This window comes from Aspergillus bombycis (genome assembly GCF_001792695.1).
Source record: "Aspergillus bombycis strain NRRL26010 chromosome Unknown contig00050, whole genome shotgun sequence".
Classification (NCBI taxonomy): Eukaryota; Fungi; Ascomycota; class Eurotiomycetes; order Eurotiales; family Aspergillaceae; genus Aspergillus; species Aspergillus bombycis.
Window position 1 is genome coordinate 156,368 of NW_019170052.1, and position 20,238 is coordinate 176,605.

General features: G+C 48.8%; 7 protein-coding genes across 7 annotated transcripts; 5 read left to right on the forward strand and 2 right to left on the reverse strand.

Annotated features, from left to right (window-relative positions):
• Nucleotides 1-1,739: 1,739 nt before the first annotated feature.
• On the forward strand, nucleotides 1,740-3,439 carry ABOM_006196 (putative choline transport protein Ctr; the record flags this gene model as incomplete). The annotated part of the gene is made up of 3 exons (XM_022533325.1): nucleotides 1,740-2,233; nucleotides 2,306-3,243; nucleotides 3,303-3,439. 3 exons carry the CDS (start codon nucleotides 1,740-1,742, stop codon nucleotides 3,437-3,439), a joined length of 1,569 nt encoding a protein of 522 aa, XP_022388504.1.
• Nucleotides 3,440-4,778: 1,339 nt separating this feature from the next.
• On the forward strand, nucleotides 4,779-6,574 carry ABOM_006197 (putative lysophospholipase; the record flags this gene model as incomplete). Its single annotated transcript, XM_022533326.1, has 3 exons — nucleotides 4,779-5,760; nucleotides 5,823-6,187; nucleotides 6,251-6,574. 3 exons carry the CDS (start codon nucleotides 4,779-4,781, stop codon nucleotides 6,572-6,574), a joined length of 1,671 nt encoding a protein of 556 aa, XP_022388503.1.
• Nucleotides 6,575-9,575: 3,001 nt separating this feature from the next.
• ABOM_006198 (NmrA family NAD(P)-binding protein) lies at nucleotides 9,576-10,637 on the forward strand (the record flags this gene model as incomplete). Its single annotated transcript, XM_022533327.1, has 2 exons — nucleotides 9,576-10,303; nucleotides 10,367-10,637. Coding segments are annotated over 2 exons (999 nt in total), but the record flags the coding sequence as incomplete, so codon positions are not given.
• Nucleotides 10,638-12,617: 1,980 nt separating this feature from the next.
• On the forward strand, nucleotides 12,618-13,777 carry ABOM_006199 (histone chaperone napB; the record flags this gene model as incomplete). The annotated part of the gene is made up of 3 exons (XM_022533328.1): nucleotides 12,618-12,738; nucleotides 12,793-13,608; nucleotides 13,659-13,777. The coding sequence occupies 3 exons, from the start codon at nucleotides 12,618-12,620 to the stop codon at nucleotides 13,775-13,777; spliced, it is 1,056 nt and encodes a 351-aa protein (XP_022388550.1).
• Nucleotides 13,778-13,849: 72 nt separating this feature from the next.
• Nucleotides 13,850-14,746, reverse strand: ABOM_006200 (SNARE domain protein; the record flags this gene model as incomplete). Its single annotated transcript, XM_022533329.1, has 3 exons — nucleotides 13,850-13,926; nucleotides 14,011-14,651; nucleotides 14,712-14,746. 3 exons carry the CDS (start codon nucleotides 14,744-14,746, stop codon nucleotides 13,850-13,852), a joined length of 753 nt encoding a protein of 250 aa, XP_022388547.1.
• Nucleotides 14,747-15,049: 303 nt separating this feature from the next.
• On the reverse strand, nucleotides 15,050-16,021 carry ABOM_006201 (SNARE domain protein; the record flags this gene model as incomplete). The annotated part of the gene is made up of 1 exon (XM_022533330.1): nucleotides 15,050-16,021. One exon carries the CDS (start codon nucleotides 16,019-16,021, stop codon nucleotides 15,050-15,052), a length of 972 nt encoding a protein of 323 aa, XP_022388546.1.
• Nucleotides 16,022-17,276: 1,255 nt separating this feature from the next.
• On the forward strand, nucleotides 17,277-19,232 carry ABOM_006202 (uncharacterized protein; the record flags this gene model as incomplete). Its single annotated transcript, XM_022533331.1, has 1 exon — nucleotides 17,277-19,232. The coding sequence occupies one exon, from the start codon at nucleotides 17,277-17,279 to the stop codon at nucleotides 19,230-19,232; it is 1,956 nt and encodes a 651-aa protein (XP_022388533.1).
• Nucleotides 19,233-20,238: the final 1,006 nt, after the last annotated feature.

A 20,238-nucleotide genomic window follows, 5' to 3' on the forward strand; every position in this document is an offset into this window, starting at 1 on the left:
GTTTGGGTTGCAGACCACCTCACCGAGAATAAAATGCCTCGAGCTTCACACGCGGATCGGTGAGGTTATCTTTTAGTCGAGTGTTTCTCATCTTAGCTTGACGTGCGAATCAAAACCTCACATAGGCATGAGCTCCACTGGTACCGGTCGTGGATGTTACTAAAACCAAAGGCTAGCAACTGCACACGACTGGAGAAAGTTCGGGACGTCAATGAGTTGAGCGGAGGACTTTCCCTAGGGAATCCTTAAGGTGTCAATGACAATAACCTTGGCTAGTATCACCCGGAAACTATAATAAAATTGATTGTCGTATGGCATGTACGGAGCATAAGAAATATTGGCCAGGCCGTTGGCTCTCGCAAGAATCCCTGCGGCAGGATTGGTTTTCTAGAAACCGTCGGACACGGGCCGATGAACTTTGAAGTTCCGAGCCGGTTCGAACTAGACGGCGGAAAACTCCTCCTGACGCGCACAATCCATAATGTATGACGTTGGAGGGAAGGAGAAAGATGAGTAGGGAAAACAAAATCCAAAGTTGTCCAACGCATATGGCCAGGGAATCAAAAAATTTCAGCGGAGCCTCTAGGGCCGAAGTGGAGCGAAGCCACCGTGTGCAGCAAGGATCAACCAACCACTACGCCGAAGTTGACTATGTAACCAAGGCTCTCGACTAGCCCTCACCCCAGCCGATAGTGCCTCATTCATTCAACCCATCGCCACCAGGGACTTCAGAACCAGAACGACACTAGGTTAATTCTGTGCCTAGTGCACAGCCTATGACGATATACTGGTAGGTGGAGGCAAATCGGAGTGCGAAATTGACTTTGTGCCTATCACTACAGTTAGTTCTTCCGTGAGATGGAGCCAAGAGAGGTAAAAGATGGGGAACCTCTCGGACCTTTGGGGGATCAACTAATCAAATCCAAAAGTGGAGTCGACAGGGAAAGGCTACGGAGTACATCGAGGCATAGGGTTGACAATGGACATTAATAACAAAAAAAAAAGAAAACAAAAATGAAGCGCAGCGTGACGATATCTTAAATACTCCCTTTTGCCCCTCCCATAGGGCCAATCTTTCTCCAACTTCAAATCAGTTTCTCCTTTCATATTCTCCCCTCCCATATACCTTTCTGCAAACACCTTCTCCTGCATCTGCAGCTTGAGGTATTTGCTTCTTGTTGCGTTAGGCTGTGCCCGACACCAAGACTTCCGTCTATGTCTTACGCCTTTCCGCTTTGTTGATAGCTCGAGAGAACAAGCAACGAAAAACAACAGATTGAATTCTGTAATACTGATCGCTTCGGCTGTTCCGTATCTTGTATCGCCGTACCGATAGGTGCAGTCATCCCTCCGTGTGCGACAATCACCCAGCGGTTTCTCGAATCCGACGACAGACTCGACAACCCATTCGCGACTTTTGGACCCGCAGGAAGTCTGCCAACAGCAGCCAACCTGACCAGCAGTAACATCACCAGAACCCGACTTCGAACCCGAAGTAACCCCAACAGCAGCGAACCTGTCCAACAGCAGCCCCGTCACCGTTCGAACCAGGCCCTGAACGAATCCATAAGCCCATATGCAACCGTGGTTATAATTGATTCAATTAGACCATCCGATCTAGGTACTCCCACGCGGTAACATTGCAACACGGCAGCCGACTCGGTATCCCTCATTCGAACACTGTGTTGCCCTTTTGCACCATTTCCGTATACTGACACCCATTGTAATCAACCGCTACAATGGCCGACTTCGACATAGAAAAGAAGCCGAATGTGAACCCGGCATCCAAGAGTGAGAATGCGTCAGGAGCTGATGATTCTGACGCACTCAGATTGGCCGAGATGGGATACACACAGGATTTGCAGCGCAATTTCTCAATACTCTCACTTGTTGGTATTGCGTTTTGTATGTCCAATTCCTGGTTCGGTATCTCTGCATCCTTGATCACTGGTATCAGTTCTGGAGGCACGGTCCTTATCGTTTACGGATTGATCTGGATCGGTTTCATTTCAACCTGTGTGGGAGCCTCGCTTTCCGAACTGGCCAGCTCCATGCCCAATGCCGGTGGTCAATATTTTTGGGCCAATGAACTTGCGCCTAAGAAATATGCACGGTTCGCATCCTATTTCACCGGCTGGTTTGGGTATGCTGGTGCCATTTTCGCCTGTGCTAGTGTCGCGCTCAGTCTTGGGTCCGCTGGAGTAGGAATGTGGCAACTTGGCCATCCTGATTTGTATGCTCTGGAAGCCCTAATCTTCCTTCTAGATCCATCCGATTGTGTGTAGTGCTGACTCAAAGATAATAGTGTTCCGGAGCCATGGCATACTGTGGTAGCTTATCAGCTCATCAACTTCTTTTGTTACCTCTTCAACTGTTGGGGTAAAACGTTGCCTGCAGTTGCAAAGGTCACCCTTTACATCTCGCTACTCTCTTTCTTCGTGATTTTGGTTACAGTGCCCGCCTGTGCCAAGACTCATGCCAGTGGAGCATATGTGTTCGGTCATTTCGTCAATTCCACTGGGTGGAAGTCGGACGGTATGGCTTTTATTGTTGGGCTGATCAATCCAAACTGGATCTTTGCCTGTTTGGACTCTGCGACCCACCTTGCGGAGGAGGTACCACAGCCTGAGAAGAACATCCCCATCGCTATTATGGCCACCGTTGGGATTGGCTTCGTCACGTCTTGGTTCTACTGTATCTCCATGTTCTTCAGTCTGAATGACCTTAACAAGCTTCTGAACACAGCCACTGGGGTTCCAATCTTGGAGCTTTACTACCAAGCGCTTGACAATGTGCCCGGTGCCATTGTGTTGGAGACATTGTTGCTCGTCACCGGAATGGGATGTCTGATTGCGTGCCACACTTGGCAGTCTCGCCTCTGCTGGGCTTTTGCTCGTGACCGTGGTATCCCAGGACACAAGTGGCTCGCTCAGGTCAACCACACCCTGGATGTGCCTCTGAACGCCCACAACGCCAGCAGCTTTATTGTTGCTGTTCTCGGACTACTCTATCTCGGCTCCTCTACCGCTTTCAACAGTATGGTGACCGCCTGTATCACCCTACTATATATCTCGTACTCCTGTCCCATCCTATGCCTCTGGTATCGCGGTCGTGACAACATCAAGCACGGACCCTTCTGGCTTGGAAAATGGGGTGCCTTCGCCAACATTGTCACCATCCTATGGACCGTCTTCTGTCTTATTATGTACTCCTTCCCATCAACTATGCCAGTAAACACAGGCAGTAAGTCTTTCTTACCCCCAACAAACCTGATCGGACATTTCCGCTGACTTTCCTCACAGACATGAACTATGTCTCGGCTGTATATGGTGTTGTGATTTTCATTGTTCTTTGCGATTGGTTCATTCGCGGCAGACGCGTATATAAAGGTAGTGTCAGCGCTGTTGAGGGCCATGGCGCGTCCGAAGACTCAGAGTAAAGGTGGATATTGATTATCCCACACTTCACTTCTCTACCCCTCCATTCTGCACGTATATATTATTTTTATGATTTGCAAGCGTTTTCATGATTTGTTCACAGCGAAATGAGGGCGTTTTGACAATGCCAGCGAGAGGATCATTGCTTGAGAACAGAGAAACTCTATGTGGAGTCGGGAGTTGTACATAAGACGACGATACCCTGAAGCATAGGAGTCGATGGCCTTTACAAACAAAAAAATTCAAAAAGTTCAATAACCATATCTGTTGAGTTGTAATCCGAGACTTGGAATTTTGTAAAGACTGATGAAAGCAAGTGAACGCAGGTGAAGTACTACTAGTAGTGAGATGCGACTGCCATGTGACTGTTGGCTATGCCGCTTCTGGCCGAGTGAGGTTTGTATCCATTGGATCCATTGGAGTGCTTGAGAATTGTTGTTCTTTATATGGTATGGAATTTGCTTAATAACATCACAGATAAGTCATACGATCGAGATGGGTGGAATTATACTCAGACACATTGACCATGGCAGCTAATTGCATGATATCAATGGGACCTTTTCCATGTTTTTTTACATGATACCGGTAGAACAGACTATAATTAATGCTCTGGTGTCTTTTGTTGACGCAAAATGCACCACGTGTGCCATATGTGGGCAATACTCGGCAGTTCCATTAATACCAATGAATTGTGTCAATGGCTACCTTGATCCAGGCTTTCAATACAGGTTTCGCTCACTACTCCTTGTCTCAGACAGATACGAAAGTAAAAAAATAAAAATAAAAATAAATGAGAGAGAGAAAAAAGCCTCCTCTTGCTTTGTGGGTCTTGTGCGTGTTTAAGTTGACGGGACTCCGTCTGTGATCCACCAGTTAAATTCGATCTTGTGTGCGCCCGAAATTTTCCCACCCAAACGCTTTCAGGATTTGAAGCCGCTCGCCGAATCGTGTGCTGCTGTACGTAATAGAATACTGGGTAGCCGTTGATCGGAGTCTTGCTTCTCCAAATTGAACCCTCGATGCGTTGGGGTAGAGGCGGCTGCGAAGACTATGAATGTTATCTCTCCACGGCATTTTATAAGAATCTTATAAAAGCGCTCGTTTCAATTCGCAAGGTCACTGCCCCACGTCCGGAGGCTTATCTGTTTGCTGACTCGGCCTACTATCAGAGTCCACTGGGTCGCATCGCACAGCTTCAACGAAACGTATTAAAGAGCAAAGAAGAGACAACGATTTTTATCGCTGTTTCGCTACTCCAACCAGTTCTCAGTCTGCGCGTTATTCTGCGCATCATTGTAGGGTGGTCAAGGACCTGGCGAGTTTGAAGTTCTTGCTGTCATCATGGCAATTATGGACGGTATCATTCATGAGATGACTGAACAACAGTTAGAACCTCAACTCCCTGAAGCGAGGGTCCTTATCATTATGACCGGAGGTACCATCTGTATGCGACCGTCGCCATCAGGGTTTATACCAGCACGAGGGTTTCAAGAGCAATGCCTGGCCCCAGTGCCTACTTTCAATGATGGCTCTCCTTCGACCATGATGGATGTTGTTGTTGATAACACAGGCCAGATCAAGGGCCATCAAAGTCTACGGACACCACAGACTGCGTACAACCGCCGAGTAAGATATACGGTGTTTGAATTTGAGGAGCTGTTGGACAGCAGCTCTATCGACGCCAAAGGCTGGGCAGAAATTGCGCGAACCGTCGAGAGGAACTACACACTTTTTGACGCATTCGTCATCCTTCACGGTACAGATAGTTTGGCGTACACTAGCTCCGCACTCAGTTTCATGCTGCAAAATCTGGGAAAAACCGTAATTCTCACGGGATCCCAGGCTCCAATGCTGGAGCTTCAGAATGATGCGACAGACAACCTTCTGGGGTCCCTGGTTGTGGCTGGCCACTTCATGATCCCTGAAGTGTGTTTGTACTTCAACAACCGACTATTCCGTGGTAACCGGTCGAGCAAGGTGGCGGCCAGTGATTTTGCTGCGTTCGATTCTCCGAATTGCACACCATTGGCTGTAACCACTTCGATGCGCACTAATGTCAACTGGGAGTTGGTGAATCGGCCAAAGGGCATCGAGCATTTCAGCATTCAGACACATCTAGATACCACCCATGTCGCTTGTCTTCGTATATTCCCTGGTATCAAGCCAGAAATGATTGACGCGGTGCTGAGACTAGAAGGACTCCGTGGTTTGGTTTTAGAGACCTTCGGAGCTGGTAACGCACCACACGGTCAAGATAACGCTTTGATTAAAGTGCTTGCGGACGCCATCAAGCGAGGGATTGTGATTGTCAACGTTACCCAGTGTAAGATGCCTAAGACCCCCTAATCTCACGCGATGGGACCGTTCAACTCTGACTCTGAGCAGGTTTGACAGGCAGCGTTAGCCCGGTATATGCCACCGGCATGAGCTTGTCTCGAGCTGGTGTTGTCGCAGGTCTCGACTTGACTACGGAAGCCGCCCTGACAAAATTGGCATATCTCCTTGGTCTGCCAGATGCAACCCCGGAGTCCGTGGCACGGGACATGTCGAAATCACTCCGAGGAGAATTGACGGAGGTTTCGCAACCCGTCTTCCGCCATCCAGACGGCGCTCTCACCGAGCGTGTCCAGGCACTTACCATCTTGGGCTATGCCGTCGCCCAGGGAGATCTCGCACGAGTCGAAGAGATCCTGAGACTCGAAAATCACTACCTTTTGAACGATGCCGATTACTCCGGCAATACTCCGGTCGTAAGATACCCTTGCTTCGTCCATTGCCCCCTTCGTTACCTGTCAATTAACAAAGACCTTTAGCATCTGGCCGCGACATCGCCATCACTCCCCATCCTGCGTTTTCTGCTGATGCAGGGTGGCTCCGTCCACATTCGGAATCGCAACAACCGCACACCACTGTTCCTGGCGGCCAACGCAGGCTTATCGGAGCATGTTATGTTGCTGCGCAAGTCCGGCGCACATTTGCACTCGGATGAACGGACCGCGGCACAATTACTCGCGCGACGCAGACCGGGAGTCTGGGGATTGGCGGGGATTGGACCGCGGGAGGTCAGTGACCGCGAAATGGAAGAAGCAGGAGAGGAGCGACTGGCCGAGCGAGTGATGGCCGGATCGGCGCCGTAATTAATCAAGGATGTGGGCGCGACCGATCACGAGACAACATGCTTGATTCAGCTCGATAGATTAAAAAAAAAATTCACCAAAAACAAAAACAAAAAAACAAGCGCAAGCCTGATTGATGCCCGAGGAATTAATTTTTGTCTAGATCCCAAGAAGAATCACAAGAGTAGAAATAAGCACTAGTCTGAGATAAGAAACCGTTCCAAACAAAGACAACTACGCCAATTCAGATCATATCATATATAACGCCTGTTGTTCAACAAATTTCATCGAGATCAGGTGAGGTGATCCTTTGGTGTCATACCCGCGGAGAAAAGAGAAGAGCCTGAGCGCAAAGGCCGACCTGCAAGCAAAGCACGCACTACTAGGTTGATCCAAGGCAATAAATTGCGGGGTGAGAACGGCACTCTCCGATTCGAAGCCATGAGACGTTACCCTACAAGGCAGGTTATACATTCTACGGAGGAGAAGCCGAGTCTACTCTGTATTAAATGTGCTGAGGAGATCTTATCGATCCAACCATATCAACGGTACTGCTTCACAGGCAACAAAGTGGTCATGTGCTCGTATCCTAGCGGTAAATTACTGGGCAAAGCTTCGACCGTCTTTCGGCTGAGAGAGACCCAGAAGGTACGATGACGGCGGGTGTAGTGACTTCTTGGCGAGGTAATACCAACAAAGGACAGCACAGACCGAGTCGGGAGCGGTGGCCGAGTCTGGCACCGTTCAAGGAACGTGGGCGTGATGGACGACGAGAGAGGGCCAATACTTGGTTTCAGCAAGGGCCCCACTGCGAATATCTTGTATAGACCCAGTGTACGGAGTATGTCAGTTGAGTTGCCCCGTTTTATTCGTAGTGTACTCGGGCAGACAGGGAATAAGGATATATTCGATTCGACAATATTACATCCGGAATGAGAATCGGAGATGTGATTGTGAATCTCGAACAGGAGGCACTCTCTAACGTGCTCACTGACCCGTTCTATACTGGATCGAGCATGTAACCGGAGACGCCTCCCGAGTTACTTTTTCCCCGCCCTCAAACCAGCAGGGAAACTACAGTGCAGGCGGTTTTTAGTGCGAGGTACGGTTGTGCAAACATTCGTTCAGTTGACGAACGTTTGAGTATGCATCGTATACACGTCTCAATGTATATGTGCAATGTACACTTCGACTACATATCAATCGGTCTAGATAATTAAGAACAGATATTATTGCGTCAGTCAACCTAGGATCAAGCAATCAACTACCGAATGTAAACACCGTATATCAAAGGCCGTGATCACTAGATCGACCCGGCGACGTGTTAAAGCATCCGATACAATCCAGCCTGCATCCCGAGTTACGTAAAGGAAAGACGGTCAATGGCTGCGCGAGGGGCGGAGTTATGGAGTTATGGATGTTTCTGGCGACTTCGTCTGTGCAGTCTTAGTTGTCCGGTGATCAAACCCGGTCGAGACCTTGGGAGGTTCTATTTCAAGTTCCTTGGAAATGCCACCGGTTCCTATCAAAGTAAGGGTCACGGGTGTTGAGGATATACGATCAGGTAGGCCTATACAGACGAACCGTAGAAAAGGAAAAAGAAAAATCAAATAACTAACTAAATAAATAAAATAAAGCAATGATATGTAATAGGACATAAAAAAAATCAAAATCAAAACGAGAAAATTAAACTGGATAAATTATCCACGTTGAGACTTGTGGGCAAAACCCGTTGTTTCCATGACTGTTTCTCATTACTCGATATGAACCACAGTGGGTGATTCTCCTCCTCGGACTCCAAATCGGACGGAGTCCTTTTTTTTTTTTTTCTTTTTTTGTTTTTGAATTTTTTGAATTTTTTGAATTTTTCCTGACTAGTCTTACTCCCTATTATTTTCTTACCAACAACCCCAGACGATCTTAATCCAGACCAGTCAGCTAGTGGTTTAGTTGGGGACCTCATAGGACTGCTCGTCCATTGGGATGTCTCCATTCGTCCATATGACATACTTGCCCGTGCCTACTTATACCTTTACATACATCGGTTTCGTTTCCCCTCGGGCTTGACCTTGATCGAGAATAATAAGAGAAGACAACTTCCTCCCAAGGTTCATGGTCAATTGCACCATCGATTAAGCCCTCTCTCTTGCGACACCTGCGTTCCTATCCTCTTGAAGGGGTATACTTATTGTGGGCGCGAATCTCGGAACCGTTCCTTGGACCGATCCACCTTCCCTGCCTGTCGTTGTGAATTTTTTTTCTTTTTTCTTTTTTTTGTCAATCAGACCCGCGCACTGAATCAGATCCTCTGCGATCACCTCTTTTTCTCTTTCTGATTGCGAACCCCTTGATAATTATTTTAGTCACTGGCGGGGAAGTCCACCGGAAGCATTGCCAGTGGAAGGAGAGCATTCCGAAGCCCTTATCCATCTGGTCCGGGGCCATTAACTAAGAGAAAATACCTTGCGAGCCAACAATTAATTGGAACCAACAAAAAAAAAAAGAAAAAAGGAAAAGGAAAAAGGCACCACATTTCACACCCCCTGTGGATTGCGGCATCTCAAAGCAACGACCATCAGCTTCTATCAATCAACCTTTGTCTCCAACTCAGCGATCCGCTATCACTATCAAAAGAGAAAGGAAAAAAAAATAATTGCACCATTCAAGAAATCGATTGCGGCATTAAATTGCGCTCAATCGACAAAGCACAATTAGGGACCAAGTTCAGCAGCGCAGACCGAAACCCCACTGAGGACTTGGGAACCTGATACTACTAAATTGTGCCCCATCTCGTCCGACGACTAACCTAAACGGCCGGCCCCTCGTGATAATAATACTAAGCGTGTAAATCAACTCGTGCTCCTGATCCCACCAGACTTACTCCAGATTTTCTGTCGGAGCCGCCTTCTTCTTCATTGGCTTCTCTCTCGCGGTCAACTGCTCGTCTTTCGACCTGCGTCCTTTTCTACCCCGCATATCTTCTCTTCCTTTTAAAAACAAACCGTTGGAGGGGCTTTCCAAGTTGTTCTCGCATACGGCATCTCCGTCTCCCCGCGCTTCTTCTCCCCTCTTTCCTTCTCGCCCCCCTCCTTCCTCAGTACCGCCCCGAATGACACAACAGAAGACTATTGCTGTCGTGAACGCGACAGGCCGCCAGGCCGCTTCCCTTATCCGCGTCGCTTCCGCCGTCGGCCATCATGTACGAGCTCAGATTCATTCGCTCAAAGGCATCATTGCGGAGGAGTTGGAGAGTCTGCCAAATGTCACCTTGTTCCAAGGTCCTTTGACTGATAATGTCCCCCTGATGGACGCCCTCTTTCAAGGGGCAAATCTGGCCTTCATCAATACGACGTCACAATCAGGCGACGAGGTCGCAATCGGACGTGCGCTCGCTGATGCGGCCAAACGGGCTGGAACCATTCAACACTATATCTACAGCAGTATGCCAGATCACTCAGTTTACGGACCATGGCTGCCCGTACCGTTATGGGCGCCCAAGTTCACCGTCGAAAATTATATCCGGCAACTAGGGCTTCCCGCAACCTTTGTCTACGCCGGAATCTACAACAACAACTTCACCAGTCTACCATACCCGCTTTTCCAAATGGAACTCATGCCCGATGGGAGCTTCGAATGGCATGCGCCATTCGACCCGGACACGCCGTTGCCATGGTTGGATGCGGAACATGATGTTGGCCCGGCTCTGCTACAGATTTTCAAGGATGGCCCCAAGAAATGGCACGGTCACCGGTAAGTTTTTCCCTTGCGAAGCAGACACAATCCGCCGTGCGTGCGAGGCTAAGAATGGCATAGGATTGCCCTGACATTTGAAACCCTTTCCCCCAACCAAGTGTGCGCAGCATTCTCGCGAGCCTTAAATCGCCCGTGCCACTACGTTCATGTGTCCAAGGTCGAGGTCAAGGTGAATATCCCGCCCGGATACCGAGAACAGCTGGAGGCGATCGAGGAGGTCTTTGGTCGCTGCAATGCGCCTTACTTCCCGCAGCCCGAATTCTCCCGTCCTGCAGCAGGTTCCCCCAAGGGCTTGGGCCCGGCCAATGGGAAAGGCGCGGCGCCGGCATGATGCAGGGTCCCGGAGGAGTCGTATCGCTGAGAGTCACCGACGAGGCTCGGCACCTGTGGGAGGGCTGGCGCGATATGGAAGAATATGCGCGTGAGGTTTTTCCGGTCGAAGAGGAGGCCAATGGATTGGACTGGATGCTGTAACCGGGAGATGCTTCTCTCGGTCAGATACACTCCAACCGGTTTAGGGGGCAGTCGCACAGACATCGCGGCTTTCTGACGTTATCGGAACACGCCACGATTGGTCCGATATGCTCGCATGCCCCTTTCGCTCTCCCCTCCTCCTTCTGTTTTACGCCTCTCCCTGTCACCCCTTGTTTTCCTTTTATTAATAGCATTAACGGCGAATCGGCCTGGGTCTTATCGTTGAGGAAAAGTATCCTAATGGAGCGGGGAAACAAAAAGAAAAGCTTCCACAGCTCTTATCTTACCTCGGACGAGAAGACAGAAAAAAAGTAATGGTTTGTTTTGATTGGAACGGTACGGTTGGATGAAACGCACGTCACGACATGCAGCATGATGACCAGTGGCCCGTCCGCCACAAAAGTTGATTGATTGGCTATATTTCTTTTTCTTTCATACCTTTGATTACCCGTCTACTTTACTTATTCCCCTCGTGTGTTACGACTCACACCGGCGGCTGTTTGATGATTTGAAATTTATAATCCATCTCTGATCTGATTGGATGTGAGAGAAGTGTGATATGTGTGTGTATGTGTGTGTTCCAGTGTCTTGTGCACGATGATCCCGTCTTGCAAGGCAGCAGCGGGGAGGTTGATTAGCATGCTTCATAGAGAGAATGGCTAATACCGCGAATTGACGATGGCAAACCTCATTGCGACCAAGAATCCACCTACGAACGACGGGTGAAGTCAAAATAAACTAACGCAAATCCTCTTCAACCTAAAGGGAGGGCAGAAAAAGCAAAGAAAACCCCCCCGGATCCCTTATCTCCCCGCATTTAGCAAGATCCTAGGCAATCTCCCCTTGAGTTTTATCAGCGAAAAGACCCGGAGTTCAATTAAAACTCCGACGTCACCAGTAAATTTAGAGGCCAACGAGCGCAGAGTCTAACCACTTAGCCTAAAGTATAGCCTTGCTTATCGGGGAGCAAAAAAGAAAACAAAAAAAAAAGCAACGTGACCTTGTCTGGGCCTTTATGGATGGATTTCTACTATTCATCCTATGATTGGTCTTGACCTGTTCTGGGCGAGAGGGATTGTTTACTACTAGTAGTAGCTAGGTAGTAGAGTACTAGAGGAATAGTGGTTGGTCTGAGGTTGGATATAGATCACGCATTGAATGGAGCCGGTATTAAATGTTCCAGGGTGACATTGCTAGTGGTTGTTAGTATGGAAGGAGTGGTACTTCTCTGAGGGAGCTGAGTGCTTATTATCATGGGGATATAGATCGGGACGCATTGAATCGGGCATTTATCGATAGGACGGCATCGGTTTTCTCTGTGATACCGATTTTTCTATGTATACTATTTTTGTATGGCAATGATGCTTTGTGCTATATATAGTATTCTCATTGTCTTGTTTCATCTGAGCGTACTGTAGATGCTGGGTCTAGAGACTACTAGTAGTATGTATGTACATGATGAATACAGACTGACAAGGCATGACATTAATGATGATGATGGATGGGAACGGAACCATGGCCGACAGCTCCTGATTGGCGGAAGGTTGCTTGCTGCCGGACAGCGTTAGTGTGAGCAGGTGACTGGGCCTGAGACGCCGAGTCCAGGCGGGAGCGCAATTGCGATAGTCCGTCTGCGCGGAGTAAAGTTTTTGAAGAATTTAAAAATTTCTGATCGCGTCTTCCCCATCTATCTCCCCTAACTCTACAATCATCTCCTCCCCCCCTTTTTTCCCCTCGGGTTTCGCATAGAATTGCCTCCCGAATCGTATCTTCCAAGCTGCTCTTACCCCTTTTCTCGCCAGTTTTATTCGACCGAGCTTAGGTCTTCATCGCCATCATGTCCACCGACTTTGGAGCTTCGTTGCTGGATCGCCTCCAGGGATCCGAGCCCACCGAGGCGCAATTGAAGAAGATGTCTTTCCTCGAAGAGAAGCGCTCTCGCATTGACGTCGATTGCCGTAAGTTTGGCATCGATCGCATCGAGCGCTGTGCAGTATAACTAATTCTAGCAGTTCGCGACAACACCCTGAAGATGCGTGATTGGTACAACGAGCGCGATGCCTTCGTCAACGGAAACGATGAGATCAAGGAGAACTTCTGGGTTCGCGTCTTCGCCAATGCCCCCAGCGAGATCGACCAGTACATCATGACCCCTGACGCGGCCGCTCTAGGCTCTACCCTCAAGAACCTGAAGGTGGACCGATTCGAGCTCAATGAGCAAGGCCAGGGTGAGCCTCGCAGCATTCGTTTGACCTTCGAGTTCCGCACTGGCGAGGAAAACCAATTCTTCGAGAACGAGAAGCTCATCAAGGAGCTCTACTGGCGCAGGAGGTCCGTCAAGACCGCCGATGGAAAGACCAAGTCCTGGGAGGGTCTTGTCTCAGAGCCCGTTCGTATTCAGTGGAAGAAGGACATGGATCTCACCAAGGGTTTGCTCGATGCGGCTTGCGATCTGGCCGAGGCCGAGAAGGGTGGAAAGGACCGCAAGAAGCTCCCGGAGTTGGAGAAGCTGAAGAACAAGATTGTTGAACTGGAAACCACTGCCGACCAGGAGGAAGATGAGGACGAGGATTTCCCCCTCAGCCCCGCAGGCGCAAGCTTCTTCGCCTTCTTCGGCTACCGGGGTAACGATGTGACTGCAGAGGAGTCGAAGGCCGCTACTAAGCAAGCTGACGAGCGCTTTGCTCAGTTGTCGAAAGGAGAGACAGTTGAGGAAGAGGAGGAAGAGGAGGACGAAGAATTCGAAGATATCGAGGTCTTCCCAGACGGAGAGCAGCTTGCTATCGCCATTGCCGACGATTTGTGGCCCCATGCTCTCGAACTATTCAGTATGTTGTTCCCATAAAATCTTTGGAATAGATAGTCTAACGGTGTCAAGATCGTGATGAGGGGATGGATATCGAGGAGCTCGAGGGTGATCTTGAAGACGAAGACGAAGATGAGGAAGATGAAGACGACGAGGAAGACACACGCCCCAAGAAGAAGACCAAGGTGTAAGCCTGTGAAATCTTCTTTTTGACCGACCGATTCGCACGAGGATTTGTATTTTGAACTTCTTTGCTTGGTTTCTTACAGGGCGATGAGCAGGATTAATAATAGGACAAGCACGAAAATGAGAACGGCAATGCAAAACGAGGACATTGTATCTATGTAATATTCAGTTAGCCTTGATATCAAAAGCAAATAATAACAGGACGGAGGGGGCGACGAGACGGTGAAGTCATACTTACCTTCGTTCTTTCTCACGATATACTTAATCTTTGACATTCCACTTTGTAACTTGCCCCCTACTCGGTCGGCTAATGTATCAACCTCTCCTATCATGACCGCTTGCTCCTCTAGTTCCCTCCCCATATCGTCGGCCTGTTGCCGCAAGTTGCCAACAGTGCGAAAGACGCCATCTAACTGTTCGTCTTGCTCGTGCATCAGTTCCGTCTGCCGTTGCTGTTCGAGAGCGGCATAGTAGTCATCCCCTCTATCATCCGCCGACGGGGACAGGACATTATCAAAGTCTGATGGATTAGGTAGTCCCGAAGACAAATTGCCAGTAGCACTGCCAGTTGCCGCAGAACTAGTCACGGCTTTTTGCAATTCCTCTCTCATTTGCTCAATCTCTCCACCCACATCTTCCACCAACTTTCGCCGGCGCTGAACTTCTTCTAACTCTAAGCCATACCGGTATGGATCTTGTTCGATTGCACGGACACTCTCAACAAGATCATCCAAATCCGTAGTGAGTTCGGTCAGCGTCGTTTCCAGCTCCGACCGTGCTTGCTGAAGCTCGGGGTTGGACGGGGATTTGGCGAGAGACCTGATGCGTAGATATGACGAGAAGAGAGGTCTCGTCGTTTGCAGCGTCGCAAGGACGTCTCTGTGCAGGGTTAGCTGGTCGTGCTACTTGGCCAAAGGGGGAAAGACTAGGGAAACGGACGCTTGAACATGGAGGAATGGATCGGCGTGATCCATGGTTATAATATCACAGTACTATTGCTATGAAAAGATCATTTCAAGCACTAGTGATCGAACGGTATTTCTTGTAGCCTCGAAGAACCGGGAGCCTGTGAGTGATGACCTTGTTCTGGACTTCGAGGACATTCTAGGTAGATGCTAGGCGGTGGTAGAAGCGGTAAGCCGGGGCGGTGCTATGGGAAGGCGGTGGGGTCTATCTAAACCCTTGCGTTACAGCTCTGAATGACCATCACTTCATTAACTCTCGGTTCATATATTTTTCAATCTGGTATAGGAAACTGATTCTCGCTCATCTAGTCATTATAAAACAATATTGAAATAGCCCATTGTACAAACTTGGTGAAGGCCAACGTTTCTTTGAGTCCACATGTCTTTCAAATACTTCTCCGCAGCGCGGTTGTATTGTCGGCCTCGATCATCAATCAATGCTGGTTTCACACTCCAGCTTTTCACTTGTCGCTTGCAGTCACAGGTCCGGCAGCCCAACTCTGGGACATTCTTCCAAGCTTTCCAGTAATCATCCAGTGGGTCTGAGAAATGACATTTTCTTACACTGGAATCAGAAGCTTTCTCCTCCAGACCACAGCATTCGTCCTGAGGGCTTAGGAGAAGCTTTGCTAGGGATCGTGGCGATTGCTTCAGCAGAAACCACGAGGTCACGCTGTATTCGTTTCTCGCATCCCGATGCCAGTCTCTGGGACCGTGTCGGAGAAGCATCCTTTCCGTAAGCTCCCGCAGCATTCGGAGTGTGGTGTGGAAATCAATCTCTGTCTGCTCATCAAGGTAGCCTCTGAATTTGAGTCGTCTCCTGCCGATGTCTACTTCTCTATAGCCCCACTTTAAGACTGTATAAGCGTGGCTGGCATACTCTTGAAAGGACGTCAGACGACGCTTGTTTCGCGGGATCTCGTGGTACTCTTCTAGCATCCTAGTAAGCACCAATAGGCGGCCGGTAACGTCCGGAATCAGAGGGTTTATCTTTTGTTTTGTTTTGTATGTGTCGCGGGCAATATCAGCCATGTGGAAAAGCACGTACAGCCCTCGCTCTAGTCGCTGAACGAGCTGGTGCTCTGCCTGATAATTCATTTTTGGGCTTTCCTCGTCTGAGAAGGGGCCCCATACTGAGGGGACAATCTGGCACGCCAGCTTGTGTGCAATGACCTGGCGCTCAAGAAAACCCGACAGATTGTGTACCGTCAGTGTCCTCTGTTCACCCGTCCGTGGGTTCAAAGTGAGCACAGGGTCAAATGTGCTGATGCCATGGCAGCGCATTAACCATCGGCAAATGTGTGGTTCAAGCAATTTGATAGCTTCATAGGTTGCCTTGTTTACCAAGCAGAGGGTCAATACTGCACTAATATCTCCATTGATAATGATCTGAAAAAGCACATCGGGAATGGAGCCTAAGGGCCTTTGTTTCTGCTTCGTCTTCGAAATTATCAACTAGGTGGATATAAGGTGGATCAGTAAGTACTTGGGAATCTCTATGGTAAACTACAGAACAACACAATCTAAGCCATCATGTTTACTCACCATAATTCTGTAAATGCTCCGTGCTCTAGCTGAGTTCGCTTGACAATTTCAGATATCGACCATTAACTTACGCCGAGGAATCAAATGCTTATATTTTCTTAACAGCAAGGGGAATATAATTGCCGCATAGAGATACTTAAGCTCTCGACGGTGTGACGCGTTGACAGAGAATCATCTGCGTGCCTGTTGTAATTTCGCAGATCGCGAGGCTGAGCCTGCAGGATGCAGGAGACAATAAATGAATAGAGAGGAGTATATCATACGTGGTGGCACCCCTTGCCTGGGTTGGGATATCTCCTTTCTTCAGTGAGCGCAGAACGGTCACGTTTATGAGATGGCAGAGCGAAATAACCTATCGCGAGCCTTCCTAGCTGCCAACACAGTTTTGTTCACTTCCTATATATGCTAAAATCCGAAACCGGTCGGGCAACTCCATTCTTAGTCCCGAGTGATTTGATGTTAGTGGTTGTTTAATATAGGATAGCAGCGCACCAGCGTTGACCTAAAAGTAAAGATCAGCAGGTCTCATGTGCCACTATCGCCAATAGTCTGGCTTCCAGTGCTGTCACTGTGGGCTTCGTCATTATGCACCAGAATCCAACCAAGCAAGTGATCGGGTTTTCAGGGGAGTTCAGGAGCCCACCGTGGTGTCAGGAGGATTCCCGATGGTGTCGAGTTGGGTGAGAACTCAGAAACGACCTCCACTCCTGCTCTCCATACCCCATACTCTGGATTCCGCAGATCCGCGGTGGTGGAGCTCGCAACGGGCCTAAACCAAATTCGTCCCCCTTTTTACCCCTCTACCAAAAGAAAAAAAAAAATTCTGGAATTATTCTGTGATCTTCGCCGCCCTCAACATTCCTTGTGACTTCCTCGACTTTCTTTTTATAGACCGTTTCTCATTCGTTATACCCTCTTTAGTGCTTTCGGGTTGCGCTATTTTTCACTTGTTCCCTGTTTTCCTTTTCGGGTTCGGTGACGGTCGAACGAACGCATGCCACGACCTAAAACTCTTCCACTCACTGAAGAGTGGACTGATCCCGATGCCTACGTCGACGCCCTCCTGTCCTTTGCTACCTCATCCGACATCTTCCGCCACCTTTGCGGCGGCGTGCATATCTTAGACTTTCTGACGCGCGAACCGGATCTCTATACGTCGCTTCTTCCGGAGCATTGGCGAGCGTTCTTTGAACACCATGATATTCAGGATCTTCTCGACTTGTTCCTGTGGGAAGATCTCCGGCCGCTCTTAGATCAGAGCAGGGACCTAGCGGCAGATGGAGGCAATCCGAGTGCACGACAGGAATGGAGGGGAGCTCCCTTACCTCCGACAGATCTCTTAGAGTACCTCCAGCAGATCCGACGTCTTAGTTTGGGTAGAGATTTCCGGCCCCCACAACCTGGGAAACCAACGATACCGAAACACATTGCAGTGGGAATGAATGTCAAGAAGTACCATGAGGTAGCACACTTTTCGAGATATGTCGATTCCCTGTGCGCAACAGTGGACGAGCAGCGGGGTGAGAACATAACCCACGTTGTGGATTTTGGGTCGGGTCAAAGCTATCTTGGACGGACGCTTGCTAGTCCTCCGTATAATCGGCACATTGTTGCTATTGAAAGAAAACATCAATTCATCAATGGAGCGAAGGGTTTTGATATATTTGCGAAACTAAAGGAGAAGAAAGAGATTAGACTATATAATAAGAAGGCCGCCTGTAAAGATTGCGAGGAACCAGAGAGACCTGGGCCGATAAACGAGAATACTTCCGCCCGCGAGTCCGAAGGAACGGAGGCTGTAACAACGGATGACAGCGCAAAGCAAGACGTGGACGAGGAGGACGTTGCGATGATAAATGTCTTCCGTGACATCAGTATCGCGCCCGATGAGATTGGCTCGGCTCCGCATAAGAACGATCCTAAGAAGAAAGCAATGGCCTTGGCGGCTAAGAAACAGGAGTCCAACCAGCCGAGAGGTACGATGGATTATATTGAACACGATATTAAGAATGGGTATCTGGAGCCTATCATAAAGGATGTGATTGAGCCGCCGCCTGTTGCGCCCACCGAAAGCTCAATGAACGCCGAGCAGGAAAGCAATGGGAGACCGAATGATGCCCAAGTAATGGTTATTTCCTTACATTCCTGCGGAAATCTTCTTCATCATGGCGTTCAATCTCTGGTTCTAAACCCGTCCGTGAAAGCCATTGCCATGATTGGTTGCTGCTATAACCTGGTGACCGAACGACTCGGCCCTGCTACATACAAACTTCCTATTCTTCGAACCACACACCCTCGCCTGACCAAGGATGCCATCGCGTATGATCCCCATGGCTTTCCAATGTCGAAACGTCTGGAAGACTATGAGCATGACAGCGGAAGAGGCGTGAAGCTGAACATTACGGCAAGGTCGATGTCCCTTCAGGCACCCTACAACTGGGGCAGGGAGGACAGCGAGAACTTCTTCACCCGGCACTTCTATCGGTCTCTCCTCCAGAGAGTCTTGGTAGACCGTGGGGTTGTGGCGAAGCCTTCCATCCCGAAAGAATTGTACGGCGCTGAGTCTCTGGACTCCAGTGAAGCGGGAAATCCTCTCATTGTCGGCTCCTTGCGAAAGTCCGCTTTCGCTTCCTTTCCTGCATATGCTCGCGCTGCCGTGGTGAAGCTCAGCCGGGATGCTCATAACGGCGAGAAGGTGAAAGCAGGCATGGCCGATATTACCGAGGAGGAGCTAAATGACTACGCGGAAAAGTACCGACACACGAAAAAGTACCTCAGCATCGTTTGGAGCTTAATGGCCTATAGTTGCTCTCTGGTCGAGGCCATTATCGTGGTTGACCGGTGGCAATTCCTGCGTGAACATGACAGTGTGAAGGACTGTTGGGTTGAGCCCGTGTTCGATTATAGCGAGAGTCCAAGGAATCTGGCCGTCATCGGTATTAAAAAGTGAGATTGGTGGATCTTTGTCGATAAATTTTCCTGGTTACGCATTTGTTTCTCGTACGTTTCAACCCCTATCTGGCTATGCTTATTACTTTAAGTCACTGGGACGAAGCAGCTTTATCATTTATTTATCTCCATCTCACTGGTATCTCGTTGCAGCTATCCTATCCCCTCCTTCAACACTCTTTTTTCCCTCTCTCCCATCTTCACATCTCACTGCACATAAGACTTCCACATCATCACTAATCGTGTCATCAGACAACTGGCTTGAATTGAACACAGATACACCAAAGAGATCTAGCGAGAGAAGAAGGCCAGAATGCTGCCTGAAAGCGAATCAGATAACGATCAGATACAACTCAACTATTTGAACCTAGCGGGGTTAGGCATAACTTGCCTCATTAACCTAACCTAGCCATTCGACACTCTACTAGGAATATCAAGGATGGAGCGAAGGGGAACAAACCGAAAGGTGGCGCAACAAGAAATCCGTGATTAAAAAGAAAAAGCTAGAAAACATCAATCCAGAGGACCTTGACAAATATCTGGTCACAGATAGCGATAGCTATAGTGATGTTGACGGTGAAAGGTCAGGAGCGGGTATGCACTTAGATTCTGAGATAGAACATGAGTAGAACGCGTCTTTAGAGTCCTCAATATCAGACTATCTACGATTACACTATCTTATTGTGATTTCCGGCAATCGTAGGCTTCATATTAGGCCGAGTAATGTCTCCCAAAGAGTTTTGTGCTTAGGGAGGGGTACGCTCCTTTTTAGTAATTGATAGCGGACGAGCTTTCGAATGTGTAGATTACTTATGGAGTTGTGGACGGTCTATACAAAGTAGTAGTTAATAAGAGTACTCCGTACCCCGTATTAATAACCTCAGGCAGGATACAGTCGGCTAGACCGACCTATTGTGCAGTACTAAGAATGTAACAGTATCTGCACGTTTTGTAGTTGCCTTCTGGTTCCGCTCGGGTTCCGCGGAATCCGGAACGGTATTTGACTT